The following is a 26088-nucleotide window of genomic DNA, read 5'->3' on the forward strand; positions in this document are numbered from 1 at the left end:
AGCTTCGCCTTACGAAGTGCCAAGTTTCTCGTGGTTTCAGCTATGAAGTCCCATTGAGGAGATGGCTGAGGAACCTCCGACTTTGCCACATGTTAAATACTGGCCAAGCAGCAGGAACAGGAGGACATGGCTACGTGATCCCGCGTGGAAGCCGGCGGGGTGCTCTGGGTCCGGGACAGGGGTGCGGGGCTGACACACACCCCCCCCCCCCGCCCCGTGAGGCACAGCCGTGAGGGACCGGCCTGCCAGAGCCCCCCCCCCCCCGGGCGGGGCAGCCCTCCGGCAGGGCCGCGCTCCAGGCCGGCCCGCGGCCGAGCGGGGCAGCTCCCCTCGCCGCGTTAGCGCTCGCTTGCGCGGGGACAGAAGCGGAGCGGCCCCGCAGGTGCCGCGGGGAGCCCCTGCCCCGGCGGGGAGCCCCTGCCCGGCGGGAGCCCCTGCCCCGGCGGGAGCCCCTGCCCCGAGCCCCGCGGGGGCGGCGCTGCCCGGCCCGCACGTGATCAGGCGGCGAGGAGCCGCGATGGTACCTGGAGGCGGCTCCGCCTCAGTCCCAGGAAGGGAGCGGCCGGATCCGGCGGGACGGGACGGGACGGGACGGGGCTGCCGCCCCTCAGAGGCCGTGCGACGCTGCCGGCAGCGGCCATGGCTTTCGCGAAGGCTCCGAAGGACCCTTTCGGCACCGCCGTGGGCAGCCTGATCGGTGAGTAACGGGGTGGGGGGCGCCGCTTCCCGCCCTACCCCGCAGCCCGCCTGAGGGGAGCCGGGCGGGCGCCGTTTCCCGCCTCGCCGCCCAGGGCCGTGAGGCGTGCGGAGGGACGGTGCTTTCCCGTTCTTCCCGCCCGGGCCGGTCCGGCGCGGCTTTGGCGGTGCTCGGGGTCCGCGGCCGGCTGTACGGGGGCTGCTCTTGGCCTTTCAGACCGGGCGACGTTTGGAGCGCTGCAGACGGAGGAGTGGGGACAGTTTATGCACATCTGCGACGTGATCAACGCCACGGAGGAGGGGTGAGCGGGGGCTGTGGGCCCGGGGAGGGGGGGGCGCATACCGGTGTCGGAGGGGCCGGCAGTGCCGTGACCTGCCCCCTTCTCCGGTGGGAAATGACAAGAGCCGGTTTTTCGTCTCGGAGGTAGCACCGGCGTTGCTCGAGGGCAGGGCAAAATCGAAAAGGCGGCGTGCGTAAAGTTACCCAAAACGAAACAGCAGCAGGGAGCAGGTCTTTTTGGTCCCTGGGGAAGAGTTTTGCCTGTCTCGGTGCCTCGTGGTCAGCCATCAGGAGTTGGAGGGATTAGACTTGTAGGCTGTTCCCCATAGACAAGCGCTAGCGAAAGGTGGTAACCTGGGTTTCTCACCCGGGTCTGACGTCTTTCGTGTAACCTGTACCGCTTGTCAGGCTAAATGGGTACCCCAGTGCTCTGCAAAACCCAGCCTGGAAAAAGACCTTGAGCATTTGGTTGCCTACGACACTATTTAAAACTCTGTGCTTTTAACTTAAGCCGAGTTCCCCACTATGCAATTTCTCAGCCGACCTACATCAGGAGTGAAGCGACGGCTGGGTTTCTGTTCAGTGAGATCCATCCTACGAAGGCATGTACCCAGGGCTCCCAGGACAGAGGTGGCCTCTTGCACTGAACAGCTACATCCTGGTTTGTTCAGCCACTTGCTGCCTTGTGCTTCCTTGTTCCTACCTGTAAAAGGGGGGAGAAGGAAATTTGTTCTCATGTAAGATCTGCTTCAGCATTGTACTGCACGAACTCACTGCTAGCAGTGGCATATTTTAACACTGGAGAGCTTTCTCCAGGAGAATGAGGTATGCCTTAGTTTTTGCACAAGTATCTTTTTTTATATTACCTTTTCTTTCCTTTCATTTTTTTTTTCGGATCCGACACTCTCACCCATGGCTCTTAGAGCTTGGAAGGTCAGTAATAACTCCCTTCTGGTCATTGCCGTAAGCAACAGCACGCTTTGACCCTCAGCGTTAGTTTTTACGTGAAGCTTCTATGCAACAGAGCTTTTTTTAAATAAACTATTTCCTCTTGTGCACAGCTTATGCTTACAGAGGAACTCCTTATAACTTCCTCCTAGGCAACTACTACTAGTCACAGTCTGTAACAGGATACTAGGAACAGCAGAACTGCTGTATCTAATTAAGCAAATGGTTATTTTAATGCAATATCCAGCTCCCGACCAGAGCATTTCCAGATGCTTCAGTGAGAGAAGCAAGAAGCAGGAGTAGAATAGTAGTAGTACAGCTTTCTGCAAGGGAAAGTTTTCTTCTCTCTTGTGCTCCCGGCCATCACTTGATGCCCTACTGGTATGACTGGGTATGATACAGAATTGAGAAAAATAGAGAAATCTCTTTTTCTGATGAAGTACAACAACATTTCAAATTGAAAAATGCAGTAATGGTAAATACTAATTTAATTTCATTGGCTTTGACATATTTTCAACAAAGATTTCTTTTTTTTTCTTATTGAAACATTGTATTTGTGCCTATTGCTCCATCTTAGATTCTGGAGAGATCCTAAAGAGACTTTAGGATATCTTGTTTTTGTTGATCATGAGCATTGAGCTGGCCCTAATAATTGTACGCTATAGATAGCCCGTATTAATCAGGCAAAACTGTTTCCCACATGTGATAAGCTTGATACCATCTTCTACCCTTTTCCTCCTACATAGATAGTTAAAAGATATAGGGTGTATATATAGAAATCAAAATGACTGGGCTAGAAATGCTACTATCTTTGGGGTGGAATGGGTTGTCCATCCGTACATGGTGATTATTCAGATGAGTTTAAAAGCATCCTGCAATTATAAGATTGGAAGTTAGCCAAGACACCCCTACTCCTGACAGCACTCCCAGAAGAATATTTTTTAATTGCATCGTATGTGAAAAATAGGTACCAGTCAACTCTTGATGCAGCTGGCAATAGTTATTCCCTTTCATAGCAATAAAAGCTAGATAAGTAAATCTGTTGTACAACAATGAAATAATATAATTTTGGAGGAGGCTTTGCAGAAGAGAATAACTTTATTTCTCTGCACAAGTCTCTGGAGTAATGCACAGTCTGCAGTAACAAACCTGATTCACTGCTTTGTTACTCTAGCTCAATGCCAAAGTGATTTTGCTGAAATCAATGGGGCAATTGCGCTAGTTTTATGTGGGTGTAAATACAGGGATGAATTTGGTCCCATATCTCAGGCCAGCATTTTTGGCTCTTGGATGAAGTTACGAACTAGAAAAACAGTCTAACTTTACTGGAAACTTTCTCTACTTAATTTCTTGTCACAGGCCTAAAGATGCAGTTAAAGCACTAAAGAAAAAGCTTTCAAAAAACTGTAACCATAAGGAGATCAGGCTTACCCTGTCCGTAAGTACAGCTATATTTATATTAATTAGACACTGAGAAGGAAAACATTTTAAACGATAAGGTGGCATGCAAATTATCACTGACACAACTCTCCCGGATGTTTTCTTTGTTGTCTGTGTGTTACATTACTACCCCAGTGCAGATCAGATGGTCTACTGGCGTTCCATAGAGTCCTGGATGACGCAAATTCTTAAATTTATTGTTGCACTTTTGTTTTTTTTAAACTTGTACTATGTAAAAGTAGTATAGTTCTTATTTACTCCAGTGACTGTCCCTCTGTCAGTGCCCTACCTGTTTGTGAAAGATAAGGAGGTTGAGATATTACACAAAAGTGACATTTGACCATTCTATTACTCGCCTTGTGGTACTGATCTTAGTTAAACTGAGCGTGGTATGCAGCATGGTGGAACATGCAATACCTGTTTTGTAAAGGTAAGTGTTATCATGTATAAATGAGAAACTTGAATGAAAGGGTAACAATGGTAAGTTAAGCAAGGGAGCAAGACACAGGCTAAGCCACGTAAGGTTCAGATGTTACGACTGAAGTTTGGAGTGGCTGGGAGTATCCTCAACTGAGGTAACCTGGCCTCCAGGATCTGACAGTGTTTCTGAACTATCCCAGTTTGGGGAAGCATTGTGATTTCAGTCAGTTTAAGGTTTACTGCAGTATGTTAACATAGTTCTCTGCTTTCCACTACACTGATAACGTAGGCAGCAACAGGAAGTTCCTAACGCTGTCATAAGTCCAGAGTTCCCAACTTGAATTACTCTTGACTGACAATAGTGCAACTGTGAGAAGTATCGTACCATTTGTATTTCAAGTTGTTGGGGATTTGTGTCTTTCGTTGTTTGTCTAGAAGTATTTTCTTCACCATTTCCTTTTTTGAGGTTGTAGAGGCCTGTCTGCCTTACACTAAATACTATTACTCATGGGTTTGGTATTTGTTGTGCAAAATCATTATCTATATCAATATGTGCTGAGAAGTGATGAAGGAAGATAGGTGATCGATAGTGTCTAATTGTAGGACACTTAGCAATTGCCCAAGTGTCTCCTAACAAGTTAAGAGGTACAGGTAAACGTGTTAAACATACCGATGTATACCTTCAGCTTGTTCCATTTCCACACTTCTTTCCTGGCTTCCTCCTCCACTGCCTCATGAGTCACCTTTCTGTGTGTTCTATGTGTTTGCATAACAGAAACACTTGGTTTCCGCTGTAATTGCAATCCCTGTATCAGATCTGCTTTCTTTCTCCTACAGTCTTTGTGCACGTAGGTCCTTTGCTGAATATCTGACACAGTCAGCTGGAGTTATGATAACCCAGTGCTTACATTTAGGAGCCTTTCTTTGGATGTTTACTCTGCAGGTATACCCAAGGTGACATTATAGCTTAGCACTTAAGAACGTAAAAGTGGGAGAAACATCTTGTTTCAGGTGTATCCAAGGAAGAACTTTATCGCGTTGACCTGGAAGCTCATTGTATTTGCTCACAGATGGAGTGTGTACTAGGTTTCAGTTGTGCTTGTAGTTCAGTGCTTTCTCACAGTCTCTTTACTATTCCAGGCCCCTTTCTCCATGTCTGTTCTCACCCAGTCACGTGTACGCATGTTACTGTGCCTGCCAGGCAATCACATCCTTTTGGCCCAGCTTCTGTTTTCTGACTGTATGTTTCTTCTCCCTGAGTTCCTTAATTTTTTATTTTTTTTTTGGTTTTTAAAAACCAAAAAAGAAGTGCGAGAGCCTTTCCTCTAACTCCCCCTCTTCCTGCTTTTGTTCTTATGTAAGGTCTTCTATCTTTTGCCTCTCCCTCTGCCCCTGGCTCCTTTTTTCTGGTTTTCTACCAGTACTGCCATCAGTTTGGCATGTGTAAAACCTTTCCTTTGATCTTATTGCTGACCACGTATGACTTTTAACTCCTTTGTTCCCAAATCAGTCTTTCTATGTGCTATATGTTCTGGTTTTGTGTTCTTGATTGCCTTAATGAAGTTTTTCCTATTTCCCATTTTGAAATGCTTAGATTGGAACAGCAAATTGTTGCAAATGGAAAAACAGAAATAATGTTCAATTCCTAAAACACAAGCCCCCCCCTTCCTGTGCAACTCTTATCTCTGAAAAATTGTTTTTCTCCCAAATTGCTACAAAAATAAGGGCTCTTTTTTGATGAACTGTAAATTATTGCCTGTATTTCCTACAGTAAATGTGGCCCTCCAGCTTTTGACACTCTACATCAAATTGTCTCTCCTACCTACATTAGATACAACTAAGAAGGCACCAGATCTACAAATAGCTTTTCTTTTGAAATGTACTTTGATCCACTTTTATTTACTCAACCTTGAAATTCTGGAATTTAATCTTTCTAATGAAAATGCTTAAAGAGCTTATTCCCAGAGATTACACACAGAGTGAAATGTGAAAGTCTTCATCTGAAGTAACACGACTGCACGTGTTAGCCCTGATCCTGTCACTGAGACGTGTTAAATCTCAACAGTGTCGTCTTCCTTCTGGCTCATAGATGCTTATTTACTTACTTGGAGGAAGAAGGGTGAGTGCCAGCTGTATAATGTGTTAGCTATGGCTTGGCTTCATGCAGTCTGATCTACTGAAGTTACCTGGTGCTTGTGAAGTCACGTGGATCGAGGTGTATGTGTCAGGCCATGAAGTTGCTTCATGCGCAGTCTTTGATAAAGCCAAGAGATCAGGCTTGGCAGTGGTGATTTTGCAATCAGAGTGAAGAGGATTAGAACTTTTAGGCAGGAATCCAACAAAGTGTGTATGTGTTATTTGACTTCTTATTAGTAACAGACTTCGGATACGTAAACTGTTTACGTAGTGAACGCTGAGACACTTGTTCAGTTGTAGATCTCCCTTGGTTTTGTAAAGCATTTACTGCAGTGCCCCAGTTCTGGTGCCTATAAGGTCTTAGGAACTGAACAGCACATCGGGAAGTAGTTTATGGAATGTGTCCCTCTGTACCTGTGTCCACGCATACACTCTTACATACAAAGCAGCGGGCAGAAATTTCAGGTGGAATTATTGTTTCATTTCTGCATTGTTGGAAAATATTTTAAAAGAAGTCATTGGTTAGAATTAAATTTTGGAGTTTGTTTTTTTTTGCCTTAGGCTTTTTTCTCGTTTTCCTTTTAATATTCTGTAAGTTTTCAGATGTAAGAAAATTTTAGCATGGCAAATGTGGCTTTCAGATTTTCCTTTGTTAAATTAACATTTCACAAAGCAGAGGATCTAAATAACCAAAAACATGAGAGCGCCCTCCAGTTCCTTAATCAAAAAAGTCCTAGTCAATTTTATTACACTTTGTTATATATGGGCAAAAAGGAGAAGAAAAGGACATTGAGTGGGAGCAAAAGACTTCCATATTTCTGTGGTTTTTTTAATATATATATATGTAATTTGAAAAATTCAAGAGTTCTGAAAAACTAATATTTTTGAAATGCAGAATCTTGGTAAAGTCTACATAGCTACTACACTGTATTTGATGAGTGCTGCTTGTACAGGTTTCTTTTAAATGCTGTCACTTGGAAACAGTGTCTTGCTGTTCAAAAACTTTACTGGGTGGACATCAGTATATGTTTAGTAGAGTGTAATCCTGTAGATGGATTAATGACTTGGTCCCTTTGAGTCAGAAATATGAATAAGCAAACTGTTCATCTGTGTTTTCTTGCATTCACCTTAGGTCTGAGAAGTATCCGTCACAAACTACATCCATTCATTACAGCTTTATGGACCATACCTGGCTGCTTTAGGAGCAGATAGTCCTACTGAATTCTGAGTGAGGTCTCTACTGATAAGGAATGTAGTTGACTTTCTGTTATACCCACCAACTCCTCTCCTTTTTGTTTCTGCCTTACAGTTTGTCTTCACCTCTGTTCAGATGCCTTTTATCATTTTAGATTTGTATTGCTGTCATGTGAACCAGAGGGCTTTGGTTGTGCAAGTTGCCCCCATTTTCACTCAGTGTAGATCTCTTCTCAGCTGGATGTTTGGTATCAGCTAGCCTGGAACATAGCAGGGCTGTCAATTCCAACAGTTCTCAGGTCCTGCCTGTCATTTAGAGGAAGTTTAATGGTTTGGTTGAAGTTAATTTGCCAGTTCTGTTATTAAAACATGTTTCTGTTGAGATTCCATTGTGCTATGTGGAGCAGTGGTTGACTTGGCCACCTTGGATCTATTAATTCCAATGCAACTGCTTGGGAAGGTGGAGTCCTATTTACAATGATAAATAACCATATTGAAATTCTAATGAAAGGTGTTATTAGCATGAAGGTGGCTTGTTCATGAACAGTCCAGTAAAAAATAATTGAGTCAAATTCTTCTTTTTCTTACACCAGCTTAGTTTCGCTCTAAGTGAGTGGGCTGGATTGACATAATTGAGTAGAGGATCTAGCCCATTAGTTCAGCACTTTCATTCAGAGGGTAAATACTCAGTCCCTTAAGTAGGGAATTAGTAATAGGGAGTTGCATACCAAATTTCCCATGCACTGGGTTGAAAATGTTTTACACAGACCATCTTTGAAGTACTGCACAGGCAAATGACTTGGCTTATTAGCATATGTTTCATGTACCCTTTCAAATGAAAAATAATGATCCAAGCCAAGATTTTTTTGTAATTATCTCTCAGTTTTTTGCACAGCAGTCTGCCAGCGTCTCTTTGTTCTGCCCTGTTTTCATTTCAGCAATGTATTTTCTTCTGGTCTTAAACCTGTTCTCCCATAAGTTCCTGATCACACTGGGAGAAAAATCCCCAAGTCCTGAGGCTAGAAAATGAGTTACTAAAATGATTTCAACTTAGTCAAATATAGTCTGCTCTGAATAGGAAAGTGTATTTAACCTACTTCTATCAAGATTACAATAGTGTCCCTTAAAATCTGTGTATCCTTTTGAGAATATAGCCTATCTGTTGCATGATTCAGGGGAAGTTTTGTCTCAAAACCCATGAAATTTTGCAAAATTTTGTTAATTTCTACCCTTTGCTTTCACCTTTCCATCTTGCCTCTTAAATTGGGAGGGAAAGTAAAGATATGGTTGAAGAGCAAAAAGCACAAGAATGGCCACTTTTCATTACATGGGGCATTATATTGCTCTGGTCGATCTCCAGATTTGAGCCAGGCAAGATGCGTTCTGTTCCTGATTCTGCCCCTGCTCTTACTGACCCCAGTTTCCTATCAAGACTTGTATTGGCCTGATTTCAGGTGACTGGGATATAGTGACAGCTTTTGATATCTCTTCTGTAACATGGGAATTGTAGTCAGCCATCTTCAGCTGTACAACGGAGAAATACTATGTCATTATCCCATACTGCTATATTTGATAGGGCAGACATGTTGCTTGCAGGGATCCTACTCTAAGCATTCCAAGCAGAGTTTTGGAAGTAGCCTTCTTTCATGAAGATGAATCTGACAGTTGGAACAATTCAGCTGTTCTGTTTCAAATCAGGGTGACCTTTAAAATGCGTGGAGAAATTGTACTCCAAGTTCTTGAATTTGTTCTTTTCTTTTTTTTCATTAGTCTTTCGCTTACAGGGCAGATTAGAAGAGAGGCATTTAGTAAGCTTATTTTCTTCTCCTGTAGAGCTCTTCAGAATCTGTCAGACCAGGGTACCTATGTGGCAGGCAATGAATTAATTCTATTACTGAATCTGTACAAGTAATTTTTTAAGCTATGGACAGATTTCATGCTGTTAAGGTACTCTGTGTTTGGTAACTGCTATGACGTGGAAACAAGTGTGACCATACTTCTCTTACAACTAGTATAACTCTGGCTAACACATCTCATTTTGCATTGTATATGTATAACAGTGCACACAGTGAGCTACTGTTTCCCTGCAGTAACCTCATCAGACATTCTAGTGAGATAGCTGGCAATGACCTGTTCATATCCACTCGTACTCTTCCCCATAACACCTTGGAAAAAATTAAACAAAAGGAAACAAAAGCAGTCAAGTTGGTGGGTTTTTTTCCTAGTATCTGTGTAACAGAAGCTTTTTGTGTGTGCAGCTGCTTGACATGTGTATAGAGAACTGTGGCCCAAGATTCCAGTCTTTAGTTGTGAAGAAAGATTTCTGTAAAGACAAGCTGGTGAAACTACTGAATCCAAGATACAATCTGCCAATTGACATGCAGGAGAAAATCTTGACCTTTATCATGGTAAGCCTAGAGTAAACAGTAAGTATTTGTGTGTCTGCTATATGGTAAACTTTTAATGATGCAGCCCATTTCTGTGATGTAACATACTCATGGGAACCTCTTCCTGAAGCAGACTTTATTCTTGCTGCTCCCCCTTCATGCAGGGGTAACACAGACTGGAAGACAAAGGGAGAGAACTGGAAAACCGTCAACCTCCACCTTTTATATTCCCTTCCCAGATTGTGTATGTGCTCCCTCTGTGGCTGCACTTAGCAAGCAGGATGAGAGGTAACTTCAGAGCTTTTGTGGTTCCTGCTGCTTTGAATGGAGTTAGCTGGAGTGGATAGAGGGAATGACCTGCCTTTAGTACCACATGTTTTAGAAGCACTTGTCTGATCCACTGACTGTCCATTTCTGTGACTGTTATTGTTCCTGTTACTTCAAAACTAGACGTGGGCCCGAGGTTTCCAAGGAATGGTGGATGTGAGCGAAGTAAAAGAAGTTTATCTAGAATTGCTGAAGAAGGGAGTGGAGTTTCCGTCTTCCGACACCGGCAGAGGGGGACCTAAGGTGGGGATACACAAGGGTACTTCATTAACCATTGTAAATCAGAAACAGGATGTGTTAATTGTATGAGCTCTGTAGACAAAGAAGGTGTGTTTGTTTTGGTTTTTTTTTTTAATTTAAATGCTCCAGGGCAGAATATGACCAACCCACTTAAGCATGTGAGCAGGAATCGGTTTCAATTATAACAGCTAAGATGACAACAAAGAAACCTGGCCTATATAATAGTTGTGGATATGTTTTCAAAAAGGAAGCCTCTCTCTCTTGAGACTTTCAAAGTGTGTAAAGGATTCAGGCATGCTGTTTACCTCAAAATGAATGAGAGCTGAGTGCTACAAACTGGTCAACTTCTGAAAGCCTCAACTAAAATGAGCAAGTTTTTCAAGAAAACACGTACTGTTCAGAATATGAGCATTATCTATCTTTAAAATTAAACCAGGAGAGGTAGAAATCTAGAAGAAAAGATTATTGTCTATATATCTCTCCAGCTGTTTGCACAGCCTGTACACAATAAATGTTATTTAAGCGTATGTCGTGGGTAGCATTGTGTAGCATCTAGGACATTAAATATAAGTAAGGCTTGAGCACTGGACATCAGCTGAAAGTACAGTACATGTTTTAAAGCCATTCTTTCCAGAATTCTTCTTCTATTAGAAGAGTTTTCACAAGGGTTTTGAGAAGTGTGAAAGCCATCCACCTCTGGGCGGAACCTTGCAATTACAGAATTAGATGTCTATAATCAGTGCAGACAGGACTGATTCACATTTATCCTGAGTTTGATTTGATTATTGAATAGTGGAGTGCACAAAAGCTTATGTATTTAAAGGTTGTTTGAACAAGCTGTGTGGAGAATGCTCTCAATAGACAATAATTTTTTTCCTCACCAAGTACAGTAGAGATGATTCTGTCTGCCACGTGTATCTGCCAGTTAAAATCAGTGGCAAACTTTCTGTTGATCTCAGCAACAGCAGATCTGAACACAATTTTTACCTCGGTCTCTAGGAATTGAGGGACTTTAAGTGTATAGTCTTGTGCAGGTTGGGTTTTGGATTTGGATTTTTTTTTATAGCAGTCAGTTCAAATTCAATGCAAACAAAGCTTTCTGCAGACGAAGTGTTCCAGCTTTTCGATCCAAAAAGCCTTTGTAGTTCATCTTCTACAGAGACGCAGACTTAACGCCCCAACCTTTCCACTGCTTCCAGGTGTGATGACATTCTAAACTATCCTTCATTGCAAAATTGCAGTGGCACTTTGGGAAGGGCTCTTGGCTGTTAGAAGGCTTAAGAGCTCAAGGAGCTAGCCTGTTCTTAGCCATTCCCACTTTATCCTGTAATGGAATTTACTTGCAAACCCATTTAAAAGATATCTGAATTCCAAGCCTCCTTTAATTACAAAACATCCATTAGATTTATTCTTGTAAATAGACCTTGCTCAACGAATTCCCTGGGAGCATTGATTATGAGAAAGCTAATGCCCAGTTGTCTAGTCTGACAAATATGTTGTGTAGCTCTCTCATCTGGATGTCTGCTTCAATTCTTTTGTTAAACTCAAGCTCTGCTCTTTTGTTTTTCAGCAGACTTCATCTCAGCCTTCTGCAAAGTCATCACCATCTTCTGCTAATCCTGCAAAACGTTCTTTACTGCCTCTTCCCACAGGCCCAACATTATTGTTGACTCCTGAACAGGTACAGTACTACAGGTTTAGAGGAGGGCGGGCTCACTTGAAACGTACCATTAATGTGTGATTTCAATAACCAGACCACTGGGAGGGACCATCATTTCAAGTGGCACAGCTCTATATCCATGGTTTTAGGTTTATTCTCCTGAAGATGTTTTATATGGTGGTATACCAAGGCAAAGTAGGCAGAAGTGGGTTCAATAAATGCAAGGCTGTACCTCAACCAGAAAGTGGAATCATTTACTCAAGCATGAGAATCTCGAATGATGTCTAACGATGTTGTTATACAAATTGATAAAAGTTACTTCAAAGATAAGTGCGAAAGCCAAACTTACTTTTGCATAAGGCTTGTGTGAAGAGATTATCCTAAAAAGCAGGAAGGAAAGGACAGTTCACTTCCATTCCTGCTTGGCCTGTAGGTAACTAAAAAGAGTAACAGTAACATTAGTGAGAGGGATTAACTGCAAGGAAAATGAGTAGTACTATCAGATTTGGATCTTATTTTGACTGCACATATAAAAGCTGAGCAAATTCCATTCATTTTCATGGCATGTTACTGGAATAAAATAATGCTAATTAGGCCCATATTATACCTAATGGGGAAGAAAGTATGTATTAGAGGCAAGAATTACTCTGCTCTCTCTGTTCACTTACACAATATTCTGTCCTGTTGAACTCAACAGATTGGGAAACTGTACAGTGAACTGGATATGGCAAAAATGAACGTGAGAGTCATGTCATCAATATTAAAAGAAAATGTTCCTGGCTCTGAAAATCCGGATGATATGAATCTTTTACAGGTATGCGATAATTCATTGGTAGGGTGTGTTTGTTTGCTTTGGTCAAAGTTGATTTTAAAATGTGTTGTATCCTTTCTTTTAACATCTGGATTCAGATTGCCAAATGGAATCCAACAACAGGTTTCTACCTCTGGTTTTGCTCAGCTTTCTTGCCTCCTTCACCTTCCCCTGATGTCTAGATAGTCAGGAAAGGACAATACAGCTTGCAATGCAAATTTAAGCTCTAGGGAATTCCAAGGGCAAAGGAATTTCATAATGGAGCGTTCTCTGTTAAGCATGTTCTGTCAAACAGCCCCGAGAACATTCCATTTGAACACAATTGCCTTGTGGGAAAATAGATGATGACACAGCCTTTCTCTTGTATCCGTCCTGGAGTTTTCAGTGCTCTCTTTATTATTACCAGTACCTTAAAGGCAGACTGAAGGCCAGTGAAGAATATGAAGCGTTGGTTTTATGTGCGTGACCTCAAAGACTGGGAGTTTGCTGTGCTATAGATGAATCCATGTGCTCTTAAAGTGTAGCCTGAGGGAAGTGTATTGCAATAGTCCAGTTTAGATTTGACAGTGAACATGCAGACGTTCTTCTTTCTGTGATGTCATTTCTTCTACTTGCTTGTGGTGTATTTTTTATTTTAGAAATTAAAAATGCAGTATTACTTTAGTATTTCACTAGTGACCTATGTCAATGGACATTTTTCTGTTTCATATTGTCTGCAAGAATTTAAAAAGCTTTTATGACATCCTTCTGTTTTTAAACTTACCTCTGAACTTACATGATGAGGAAGCATTTTTGGTAATTTGTCAGCAGTAAATGTGTTGGAGAACTGATCTAATTTTTACAAGCCTTCAGTGTGATTCTCTTGCCCAGTGGAGAGTTTCTCCTTTGCAATGAACTCTTACTGGGTGCTGTTGGTTTTCCTTCAAGGTCATGCTGTTCAGCTGTGTCCATTTATGGATTGGTTCACAACTGGAAGTGAGATATGGAGAGATAGCAGCAATTTGCCACTGTCTCTCATGTTTAATGACAGGCAGCGCTGCTGGTCTAGGGGAACCAGATAGGAGACAGGTGCAATCTCTCAGTGGTTTTTGCTCCCCTGGAAATTCCTCACATCTCCCACACTGTCTCTTTTGCAGAGATTTGTGGAGCTACAAGCCCAAGGAGGAGGGGCCTGCAAAGCACGGGTCTGAGCAGAGTAGACCCTAAACACGGGCAAATAGCTGTTGCAATAGGTTCCAGAGGGCTTGCTTTGCCTGCACTAAAGGATTGAGTATAGGTTGTTCCAGCAATGGACACCACCTAAGCAGCTACTCTGCGGCTGTTCTGTGCACAATAATTGACTTCCGTAGTGCTACTGCCACTAGGGAGGTTGCCAAGGTGCAAACTGGCCTTGATGATTTAACCAGCCAGTGAAAGATACCCCAGGTAGGAGAATATGCTGGTTTAATATGCTTGGCCACCTCTGTCCAGTCCGTGACAAGGTAAGTGTTTCTGGTTGCGAAACAGGAAAAGCATGTCTTTCATTTCCTGTCTCCTACTATGGCCCTTCTACATGTGGATGCACAGATCAGGTTGCCCAGAGTAAACCAGTGGATTCTTATTGACACTCCCAGTAATAAAATTGTTGGCAAAAGTTTGAGGACAGGGTGTGGAGTTCTCATTTGTGGGAGAGTGACTAAAAACTCATTCCTTCTATGTTAATTTCTCTGTTGCTCTCTCTGTTCTCTTTCCCTGTGCACTGAGTGGCATAAAGCATCAAGCATGGCTAGCCTGCTCCTTTAACAATGTTTAATGTTCCCTTTTGTTTGTGGCTCTACCTGGGTTGCTTGGATTAGGCTTTTGTTGTCAGAGAGCAAAGTTCTTTATTAAAAGAGCTGCTTGTTTAGGCTTTGAGTGATTTGGAGACATTAGTTTCAGTCTTTCCGATTATCTGGGGTCTCTCAGTGAAAACTGTAACAGGGTAAACTTTATCAGTGCAACATATTTTCAGTTCTGTAGCTTCATTAGTGACTAGGCTCCTCCCTTTCTCCACCCTGTTTTGGACAAGCTTTGAGATGGCAGATCTCACTTGAAATGTTGTGCTGATCAGTAACGTTAGTTAAAGAATAGCTGAAACTCAGCATCAGCCAAGAAGAGTAACAAACATACTTGGTGGACGTGCAGGAATTTGGGTCCAGATCATCAGTTGGTAAGAATTAGCACAAACTCACTGGAATGACTGATGATTGTTTTACCAGCTGGTAGTCCATCATTGTAAAACTCCAGTTTTCAAAATGTAAGATTGCATACATCATTGTGGGTAGGAGCAAAGCCTAGCAAATCCATGCTTGAAATGAGTGTCTCCATTTCCTTCTCTATTGAATATTGATACTTACAAAGGAGCTAGTCTGCCTGTATAATGGAGTCATAAGAAATACACATTTTTTAAATGCGGATCAGATAGTAAAGTGTGGAGTTGGAGAGGTTTAAATTTAATTACAGACATTAAACTGAATACATTTTTGTGTGTTTTATCCTGGGCTAGTTGTGGTTTAACCCCAGCCAGCAACTAAGTACCACACAGCCGCTCCCTCACTCCCCTCCCACCCAGTTGGATGGGGGAGAGAATCAGAAAAACGGTAAAACTCATGGGCTGAGATAAAGACAGTTTAATAGGACAGAAAGGAAGAAAATAACAATGATGATAATAAAATGACAATAATAATAATAAAAGAATTGGAATATACAAAATGAGTGATGCACGATGCAATTGCTCACCACTTGCTGACCAATACCCAGTTAGTCCCAGAGCAGCGATCCACCCCCCTCCGTCTGGCCAACTCCCCCCAGTTTATATACTAGACATGACATCACATGGTATGGAATACCCCGTTGGCTACTTTGGGTCAGCTGCCCTGGCTGTGTCCCCTCCCGACTTCTTGTGCCCCTCCAGCCTTCTTGCTGGCTGGGTATGAGAAGCTGAAAAATCCTTGACTTAGTATAAACACTACTTAACAACAACTGAAAACATCAGTGTGTTATCAACATTATTCTCATACTAAATCCAAAATATAACACTGTACCAGCTACTAGAAAGCAAATTAACTCTATCCCAGCCAAAACCACGACAGCTATGAAGATACAGTACTGAAAGGTACAGTACCCTGTAATCCTTATGCAGATTTGGCAAAGGGGTGCAAATTTTTTTTTTACATAAATAAAATAATTTATTTACGTGAAGTATATGTATTTTGAGGAAAAATCAGATCACTTCAAAAATAATACCAGAGCAATTTCTGAATAGCAGTGTGCAAATAGAGTAATTTCCCCCTCCTTTTTTTTTTTTTTCCTTAAGAGGAGCGAGCCAGCATTTGCAAATGTACCGCGGGGGGCAGGGGGAAATTTTAGCTGAGTCGAAGTTCCTGTTGCTAAAGAATTTGTTTCTTTGAACATGCAAAATCTGCAGTGGAGAGTAATACAAATAAGCTATCTTTCATTTCAACTAGCAATAATGCAAAATTCTGCTCAGTAAACTCTCATAATTCTCCTATCAGCTGATTCTGCTAGGTTTGTGTTACTTTCTCAAAAAGTGCATAGATCAAGTGCATCCAAACTTCCCCACTTAGAGGAATAGTTAGAGTTAGAGAGTTGTGTCACAGAGCATTTCTGTCCTTTAGACTACTATTGTCTTTTCTGCAAGCAGATGTTGAGCAGGATCACATCCATTACATCCATGTGAAGTATCCTGCTGAGTTTAATCAGCTTCAAACAGGATCAGATCAAATTTGTTCTGCATCACCTAGAGATCTTACTTATTTTGCAGTTTGTAGTTTAGACTTGAGAGACAGACACATCTTTAGAAATAAAGGTGGGTCAAGAGGTAGGGATTGGGTAGGAGTGCTGGCTGTGATGATAGGAGCTGTCAACCTGGCTTGCAGAGATCAAAGACATGAAAATTATGCTATTTGCAATGTTTGGTATGCATGCGGTTTGTGTAAATTAAGGAATGTTACCTGTGAGTCTGCAACGCTCAGGTGTCTTATTCTTCTCCAGAACTGACAAATTTGGAGACCACTGTTACGATTTATGTTTTTTTCTTCCCCTGCCTTGGGCAGAAACTGTATAAGACCTGTCGAATGATGCAGGAAAGGATCATGGAATTGTTGGTGACAGTGGAGAATGAAGATGTGATAGTTGAGTTAATACAAGTAAATGAAGATCTGAATAATGTCCTCCTGGGACATGAAAGGTAAGTACAGGGCCTCTCTCCTCACATTCATCCTAACTGAATAAGTGTACCTAATGGACACAGATGGTTCCTATGTCTAATGTTGATCCTCCACAAGGAGATAGATTTTATCCTTAAATCCAGAAAAGAAACAAGACTGAAAAAGAGAAAATTATGTATTTGCCTTCTCCTAAACACTTCAGAAATAGTTCATAAAGGTAGTTAGAAAACCATTAGAATGGGGTAAAAGAAGTTAACAGCATAACCAGGAAATCAGATGGAGGCACACAAAAGTCATTTTGGAACTTGACATTCCTTTTTGGTAGTGCACAGTGAATTTGTAATCAGCCTGCTACAGACCCTTTGGTACTGGTGATGGTCCTTATCTCTCTTAAGTGTATATGCTTCCAGGAAAGAATACTTGTTCTCCTTCTAAACAGCTTTGACAGCTTTACTGCAGAAATCAGCCATGGAATAGCATTCTGCCTCATTGCATGCTTAAGAGAGTTGCTTGCTTTTCTCAGCTGGATTGAAACATGCTGTTCTACTTGTCTTACAGCAGAAAATGTTTCTTTCTTTCACACATGGAAGCACTGCAGTGCTTGCATTGATATCCTGTGTATTTGTCTATTATGTCATTGGTAGCATGGCAAGATGCTAGCAAAACAAATTAATTTTAAACTCAAAATTCCAGTATTGTCCCCCAAAATATCACGAGTATACTCATGGAGAGTATTCTGGCTTAATAGGAACTAGCCTTCCATGTTAAGTAGTTGATCTCCTCCATGGCTAAGAAATGTTCTAGAAGTCATTGTGCATCAAGTGCAATGGTTCGTGATTAAATTTAGCAGATTTAGAGAATTTAGTCATCTTTTTGTTTTAATCCTCTTCTGAATGCTGCACTGAAAATATCACTAATTCTTCTAAGCGTCATGGCACAAACTTTGGGCCTAATCTTGACAACATTTAGTTTTCATTTATCCTTAAATCTTATGTCTACAGCAGTGTTGCCATATTTTACAGTAACTGCCTTGAAAGAGTTGTGTGCTCACTTCTTGCTTTAGGAAGTTTTTCATTTTAGTAAAGCAAAAATGGAATTCTGTTTAGCTTCTGTAAATCCACTGAAGTCAGATGTGGGTTTACTTTTTTGTTACGACTGATGAATACTGGCGAGGCCAAGAACCTTTTGAACTATGAATAGTAGCTTGCGGGTATAATTCAACAAATTCCTTATGAAAGACTCACCTGATGATTGAAGGAGCAATTAATTGGCCATTGTAAAACTGGACAGAAAACTACTGCATTTTAGTACTATAATGTTATGGCTTATATGTAATGAGTCTTCCTGGGTGTAGATGCATTGCACTTTAGAGTTGATAAGTATTAAAGTGTATTTGGTTAATGTTTGTTGCATAAGACTTGTTCTTTGGAACTCCCTCTGAACAATGAGATGTGTAGAGGACAAACTGATTTTAAATAGCTGCATCTGTTTCATACTATATGTATTGTTTGAAGACAAGTCATGCTGCATTGTCTGTTTCTGATTATTAATGTAGAGTCCAAATTAAATCAGGAGCAATCACGATTGTGCAATAAACGGGCCCCATGTATGTAACGATGGCTCCCTCTAGTGTCTCTAGCAACTTTTTGGTTCTTCCTGTATTTCAGATAAATATTTTATGTTCTGCAGTTGGAAAGGCTTTTTCTTCTGTTTCTCCCTGCATATATACTATCTTTGTGGGTCTCACCAGTATGGTAACCCTGAACAGCAAATGCAGTTGTATAGACAGTCTCATGTCAATACCACTTAGGGCTCTTACTTCTGAAACAGATTGACCTTATGGATGCTGAATAGCGCTTGACTGTGTCTCCTCTGGACCCAGTGTAGGACTGTTATAATTCCTAGTACATAAATATTTATGCAGGTGGATTTTTTGGTTTCCTTTTTTTAAAAAAAAAAATATTTCAAATGCCTGAAGTAATGAGAGGGCTGTGTGCCAGAATAGGTGTGTGGTTTGTCCTGAGAAGCCGTGAGGGAGTGTGGGGACCTCTGAGGACAGAAGGCTTCCTGGGACTCAGTTGGAAGAGTGTTCTGGTCAGGGGGAGCCAGATTTGGCATAGTGCATGTTGATAGTTACCTCTCTGGCATGAACGTCACAGAAATGTAAGAATGAATGTTTAACTCTGCAATTTCAACAGGTTCTCTCGAAACAGAGTTCGTTTTTTGGAGAATCAGAGAATACAACGTGAACGCACAGAGGTGAGTAATTATAGATGAACTTGTGAACTGCAGCACTGTAAACATTCCTTTTTCTGTTCATTGTGGAAGAATACACTTCTGATATAAGCAGATTTTATTCTCTAGTTGAGAGGTACAGGAGACAACAGGCTGATACCACTCTTACTGATTTTCCAAAGTCTCACTTGCAGAATTTCATGCAAATTCACATACCTAAAGTAGCAAATAATGTCAAATCTAAGATGGACGCTTGGTGAGGAGAAATGAGAGCGATATCTATTCAAATGCTGGTTTATTACCTCGACAGCTAAGCACTATTATCTGCCATATACAAAATGAGGAACCATAATGTTCCTTTTCACTTGTTCTCTTTGAAGCATTTATAGACTGAAATACTATTACACTATCAGTATTCACTATTACTGGTGTTTTTTTCTGAGTCAAAGCTTTTTCTGAATTGTGAATGATGGCTTGTAGCAAATTTTTAATGACTACCCTTTATTGATTGATAATTATGGTTGTTAATTATATTGCCCAAAGTAGTTTTGCATGTTTCACCTTCTGCTAAGCCATAATTGTGTAGTCACCTAGGCCTCAATATGAAAATGACTGCATTGTGAATGCTGAAGTACAGCTGACAATTATTAAAAAAGGGTACAAGATGATCTTGTTTTCCTTGAAAAGTCACTATTAATACATTCTGATTATGTAGGTGGATGTTTTTGCTTGATGGATGTGCTGTTGGATTAGTTAATAGTCCAAATGGTGCAGTCTGTGCATTTTTATATTAGTCAGGAGTCTCCAGGTTTAAAATGCATCATCTTTTTAAAAAATTATTTATTTATTTTTAATCTGGTGTGACCAAACCCGTATAATTCAAGATGTGGTTTTATTAAAATCTTTGGTTGGCTACATTTTTAATTCTAACACGTTCACAGGCAAAACAAATGGAACCCTTTTCTGTGTCCTAGGAAAAACTGTTGTGATTTTGAACTTTTCCTATCCAAAACAGGACTGAAAAAAATCAATCTCCTAAGTATGTATCAAATCTCAATAACACAAATAAGTAGTATGAAAATAATTGTGCAGGATCAATCAGAAGATCGATATCAAACCTGTATGTAAACAAGATCACGGTTGCTCTTTAGAATTGAGTCGGTTCTGTTTCCTACTTTGGAATTGTTTTCCTTAATTTTTTGAAATAGCAACCTTGCTGAAACTGATCTTTTCTGGAAAGCATTTTTTGTTTCATTAGCTACGTTTCACGCACACACAAAAAAATCCTGGTCTTCTCTCATACTTGCCAGTTTTTAATATTATGATTTTAAAAGTTTATATTCTGTGAAAATAGCTATTTGTTTAAAACTATACAAGTTCCTTTAAAAGACAAACAAACAAAACAAACAAGCCCCCCCCCCCCCAAAAAAAAACCAAAACACAAAAAAACCCCAAACAACTTTATTCCTTTTCAAATGTTAAGCTATACAGGAAACAGCCATCTGCTCCCTCGAGTGATCTACTTGACCTCTCCATAGATTCTCCATCTCCTGTGTCAACAGTGGTGCAAACTGACTCTGCAGTGTCTCCTTCAGGCCTTAGTAAGTGATGAATGCACGTTTCCCTTGCCGTCTGATTTCCTAAAGCAAACCAACAAGAGCTTGGTGGAGGAATCAAGAAGTTCCTTCTAAGAAAGAAAACAAAGATACTCCTTAACTTTAAGGATGTTCCTTAAATCTCCTTAAAAGGAGAATTGATGTGTGTATGTAGGAAAAAAAAATGTAAGATAGTATAAGGTTCCTTGTAATTTGTTTACAGTAGAAGCAATAATTGTTTTCCCCCATTACGTAAATTTGAACAGTAGAACATGCTCTGTTTTCTACTACAATGAAGACTGTAAAACAGTCTGGTGGTTGCTTGTTCTGTAGGCTTGGAAGAAAGAAACACAGATACGCTTTTCTCATACCCTCTTGATGTCCTAAGTTTTTTCAGGAGGCACTTGGTGTTAGAAACAGTTCACTTTGAGAAAGGTACTCATCTCCTCTAACTTCAGACTTCTTTCATAGTCGGAGGAGTGAGTAAAGCTCCTGACTTTGGTACCGAGAATTCCTGTTTGCAGAAGCTCCTCCTTTATCCGCTCTAGGGGAGGCCATATACTGAAGTTAAAGATGTGAATGTGCCCCCAGGAATAAATGCCTGTAATTCCATTTTAATCTTTTAGAAATAGCGAAAGGAGTTTTAAGTGGTATCTACCATGTATAGCACTACTGATGTTGTTCTGACATTTTAAGGAGATAAATACATTGCATCTAAAACCTTTTCAGAGTTATTAAAATTTTGTCTTTCATGTGATAAACAGCAACTCATTTCAGACTCTTTATATGCCTTCCAAACAAAATTTTACCCTTTCAATGTTCATAGTACAAGTAACTAACATTTGCTTAATAATGTTTAAATGATCATTAATTATCACTTTGAATTTCAGATTGCATATCTGCACACCCTGAAGATAAAAACAGGCATCATCCATCAATTTATCCACAGCTAGATTTAGCAACTACAACAAAAGCTCAGCAATTCCCGTGAGTAATCTCTTATCAAGAAATTGTAACAGATAAAAGATCTTCAGAGGTATTAGTACTCTGTAATTCATCTAATGAGTTTATAGAAAGCTGTGAGAACACAAATTTACTACTTTTACACATTAGTCCAGTAAAACGAGTGAAAACTACCTGTGTGCTAGACATTGCTTAACATGCTTAAAAATACACTACTCCTTGCAGCACTGTTTAGACATAGACATAAATTTATCTCAACAGTCAAAACATACTTGAGATATATATGACTTTCTGCTTGAGTGTTGCCAGTGCTCCGGTGAAAGGGAGAAACAGATGAATTGTACGGGTTAATAAGAAGAGTTTAAGATAGGAGAGGTGTCCTTGTAGTTCCCTACCTTTTATGTGAGAATGGGACACTGGCCCACCTGCCCATGCTGCTCGCAGTTGCGACATAAGGTAGACAGACCAGCAAAAAAAATAATGTAACAATCAGAATATACAGTTTTTATAGTTTCTCAGTTACTTTCAATGTATTACTCTCTCCTAGATTTGCAGCTGAAGCACAGAACAATAGTGTAAGCAACCCAGCTGGACATTCATATAGTAATGTGAGTAATACTCATGTTCAGAATAATTATTCTGTGCTAGCAACTGTCAAAATGAGAACTCTTTGGATGTATTCCGACTGCTGTCCAATTGGGATACAAAGATCTGTTCAGTGGCCCTTCTCCATACATCAGGGAACACTCCATATTTGGTGATCAGGCCAACTTTCCTCTTTTGATACCACAGGTGCTAATATGAAAGCATATTTTCTAGGGTCCAGCACAATCTCAGGGGAGTTTGCAGAAAGCAGTTGCTTTATTATTTGTGTTTAATCTGTTGCTGTGTGAAGCAAGCTGAGGTCTCCTCCTGCTGCCATTATGTTACTCTGGCGTATTTCCTATCTCAAACAAGATATTAAAAAAAAAACACAAACAACCCAACCCCCAAAACCACCCTCCCCCTCAAACAACCCACCAAAAACCCCAAACACTTAAAAACCAAGTACAGTGTAGGACAAATGGCATATGCTGCAGGCAAAACACCCATGACAGAAGGAATGCAAATAATATGAAGGGGCTTTGAGGTGATGTTATGAATTTGAATGCTTTTCTGTGGTAGGCAGTATGAAATGAGAAGCAGCCCTCAAACGCATGCGCATATTCCCTATTTAAAACTGCAAGTAAATGCAGATACCTATATTGTGAATACTGCTGTCTTTGAGTCCGTGTAGTGTAACAAATTACGCAGAAGTAAATTATACAAATGTGCTACAGTTAACACTAAAAGATGTTTTGAACTTTGTGTGGAGAATGGAGATTAGATATATAACTATTGACCTGAGAATTTACCTGCTATAGTCTGAGATTCTAAAGATAAGTCAGCAGTTATATAAGTTAATTCAAACCAGTTCTCATAGAACGATCGTTCATGCACTGTTTTGCTTGATGTCCTTAGTTGGCGACTCTTTTAAGCCCAGTGCCTCTGAATCCAGTAAATCTGCAAACTTCTACATCATTAAATGGACCGTCACCAGCAGGTAACAAATACTGCAGACCACCTAACTTTCATGGAGATGTATTTTTCTTGTTAGAACTTAAGGGCTTTACATAACAGCTGTTAAAGACTAGAGGCAGCAACAAACATTCCCAAAATCTTATAGTGCTCATGGCTTCTCTTAAACATGTCTGTCCATTTTAGCATTTAAAGCAACTAGATACATAGGAGATAATCTGCTACTTTCAGGAAGATACAAAAAAGTAACATACCGTAGGCATGCTTTTCGTTTACATTTAAATCTGGCTTTATCTGCCTGTCTTTATTCTTCAGCTGCATCAAAGAACAAGTCACAATCACCTCATTACTACGAGATAATGGAATTTGATCCCTTGGCTCCCACTGAGTAAGTAACTTTTAAAATAGATAATATACGGTTTAGGTGTCAAAGGCAAGAAGGCTTCTGAGATGGCTTTTTCTTCTGAGTGACAAAACAGATCACACTATTTAGACTTGAGCAAGCTGACAAACTGGATCGCTAAATTAAATGAGAGTGGCTGCATTTTGTACATCTTCTTCCAATATTTCTGGCATAACCAATTAAGGAATAAACTCCTATAGTGTGTTGATTGAACAGCATCTGTAAAAATGGTGGAGTAATGCTGCGTCAAAAACGATCTACTAAAATCTTATCCAGTGATATGAAAAGGTGATAAGGGTCCTGGTAGCAGAAGCTCATTGACACTTCAACACAGGTAGTTCTGGAACAGTGTAACCAAAGTAATTCCTGTTCAGAGCAATCGTGATTTTTAAGAATGTTGTTCTACTGCATATCAAGAAAATCCTCAATTTAAATATAAGCTACAAAAGGGAATGGATGCTGGGGCTCTCTAGAGGGCCAAATAGTCAGATAGAAAGTAATACGAAACTAAACAGATGGCAGAACTCTCCTTTCTACCAGTAATTGCAAAAAAATTTGAACCGTCTACACAAAACTTACTTCTGAGGAACCATCAAATTCTGAGGTAGAAAAATCTCAACAAAATTTTTTTTTTTTTAATAGCACAGAAATTGCATGCCACGTGGTTACGCTTGCCATTTGTGTTTTGCAGTCCTGTTCCCAAACTTACTTCATCAAAAGTGACAATGTCCAGAGGTATCTCATTAAATGTATAATCACAGACGCACCACAGGATTGGGTCTTTGTTTCCATGGAACCCTGAGCATCCTGCAACTGATGCTACTCCATTAGGCAAACACTATAAACTCTTGGCAGTTCATGCTTGGGCAGGATTTCATGGGTATATTTTGTCAAAATGAAACAACTGTGATGTAGGAGTTGCCCTGTTCCTCCTCTTTCAGAGCTATTTATGAAGAAATTGATGTTGTGCTGAAGACAGAAGTTAAAAAGAATACAGACTGCTGAAGGTGGAGGTGAAGTCTTCTACTGAACACACGTTATTCTCTGATGCTGGTCCTGTGCTGTGCTTCCAATAATGTACAAGTGAATAACAGAACAGGTTTTGTATTTTGACACAACAAGCAATACGTATTGGAATACTAAGCTGTGTGGAAGTTGAAGCATTACTTGGATCTACACCTTGATAATTTATCCTAAATGTTCAACTGTGGACTCTTCAAGGTGACTTGCATGATTATTTTTAAAGTATTTTAGGGGCCTTTAAAATATGATTTTCAAATTCACCTGTGTATGAAGTAACACTTGACACCTGACACAGGTAAACAAAAAGGACTTTTGCAACTATAGAAGAAAGGTTTTCTTTCAAGTTAACGGTTCCTTTGTATTGCTTTACCCCTTTATGCAGCAAACAAAACTGAATGTTATGTTTACAGAAACTGCAAAATCCAGTTTCTATTTTGGCCTCATTGCTGTCTGTGTTAATCTCCCTGGGAATTTATTAAGGGGGTTTTGATATGTAGGACTTTTCTAAAATTGGGCCTCTTGATAGATGCCTGAAGACATGCAGTGTTACTTTCCTACATTCATATTATGAATACAGATTTCGTTTTCTTTCTAAAAGCCTGCAATGTAATTGGATTTTTGTCTTGGTAAGAAACTGAGCTCGGCCATGAGGTGCTGTCATCCATGATTAACAGAACAGAAAAAAACCTGCTTGTTCCTATGTTGTTGTTGCTTTTCTTTACTGAGTAAATATTGGAGGGGGATCAATCATTTCTTTCAATGTTCCTGCCCTGCAGAGATTGTTGTTCTGGTGAAGGAAAAAATAATCATCTACAATGCAGATGAGCAATAGTTATCCATTTATTTTAATCAAGTTGTTTAACCCTGTTAATAACAGTTTTATCTTTTAATAATTAAAGTGCCTTATCTATTTTAATGCTGAATGTAAAATGTGCACTTTAACAGGTATAGTTCTCTGAATTTATAATTGATATAAAATTTGAGAACTTAGTTCATGTTCATAGCTGATAAGCTAATTTTCTGTGAAATACTGCATTTTAAATGTTCATTATGTTAACTGTTTAAGTTCTCAGTCGGTTTTGCAATTTTTGTAGCATAAAATTCCAAATAAAAGCAAATGCTTACTGAGAAGTTAACCCTCATCACTTCTGAGTTTTTACCAGATAACGTGTGTATTCCATGAAATACCAATTGTAGATAGCATTGGAAGTATTTTAGTGTGAATCACGGGTGTTTCATTGCAGTTAGCAATTTTGCAGTTTGCTGTGTGACCATTAGAACACCTTACTTCTATCAAAACAACAACCTTGAAGAAGTTTGGGGGCTTTTGTAAGCACAGGTGAAAACGTAAGCTGCTTTACTCTTATTTTTCTTGCGTTATTTGCAATGGTCTGGACAGCAGCCTGAGAATACTGCTGAAAATAGGATTTGAGGTGGATTGATTTTTTTCCCTACAGCTTAATTGTATTGGTAAAACCCTAGCACGCTGAAGTGTAATAAATTAAAATAGGCTATTTCAGTATGGTAATCCATAATGGATGATTGCTAACGGAACTTTTCCATAT

The 26088-nt window shown here is 40.3% G+C and overlaps 1 protein-coding gene across 3 annotated transcripts; it reads left to right on the top strand.

The window, feature by feature from the left end:
• Positions 1–454: 454 nt before the first annotated feature.
• On the top strand, positions 455–25756 carry TOM1L1 (target of myb1 like 1 membrane trafficking protein). Of its 3 annotated transcripts, none has more exons than XM_030013299.2 (15): positions 458–697; positions 914–998; positions 3284–3362; positions 9373–9522; positions 9952–10071; positions 11639–11749; positions 12426–12542; positions 16634–16767; positions 18946–19006; positions 20466–20583; positions 21468–21564; positions 22088–22148; positions 23041–23122; positions 23413–23485; positions 24442–25756. In XM_030013299.2, the coding sequence occupies exons 1-15, from the start codon at positions 640–642 to the stop codon at positions 24503–24505; spliced, it is 1410 nt and encodes a 469-aa protein (XP_029869159.1). In that variant the 5' UTR covers positions 458–639; the 3' UTR covers positions 24506–25756. The 3 variants fall into 3 exon arrangements, with proteins under 3 accessions (XP_029869161.1, XP_029869159.1, XP_029869160.1); XM_030013300.2 differs by having other exon boundaries at positions 11642–11749; XM_030013301.2 differs by lacking the exons at positions 22088–22148; positions 23041–23122 and having other exon boundaries at positions 455–697.
• The last annotated feature ends 332 nt before the right edge of the window (positions 25757–26088 follow it).

This window comes from Aquila chrysaetos, chromosome 5 (assembly GCF_900496995.4).
Source record: "Aquila chrysaetos chrysaetos chromosome 5, bAquChr1.4, whole genome shotgun sequence".
Classification (NCBI taxonomy): domain Eukaryota; kingdom Metazoa; phylum Chordata; class Aves; order Accipitriformes; family Accipitridae; genus Aquila; species Aquila chrysaetos.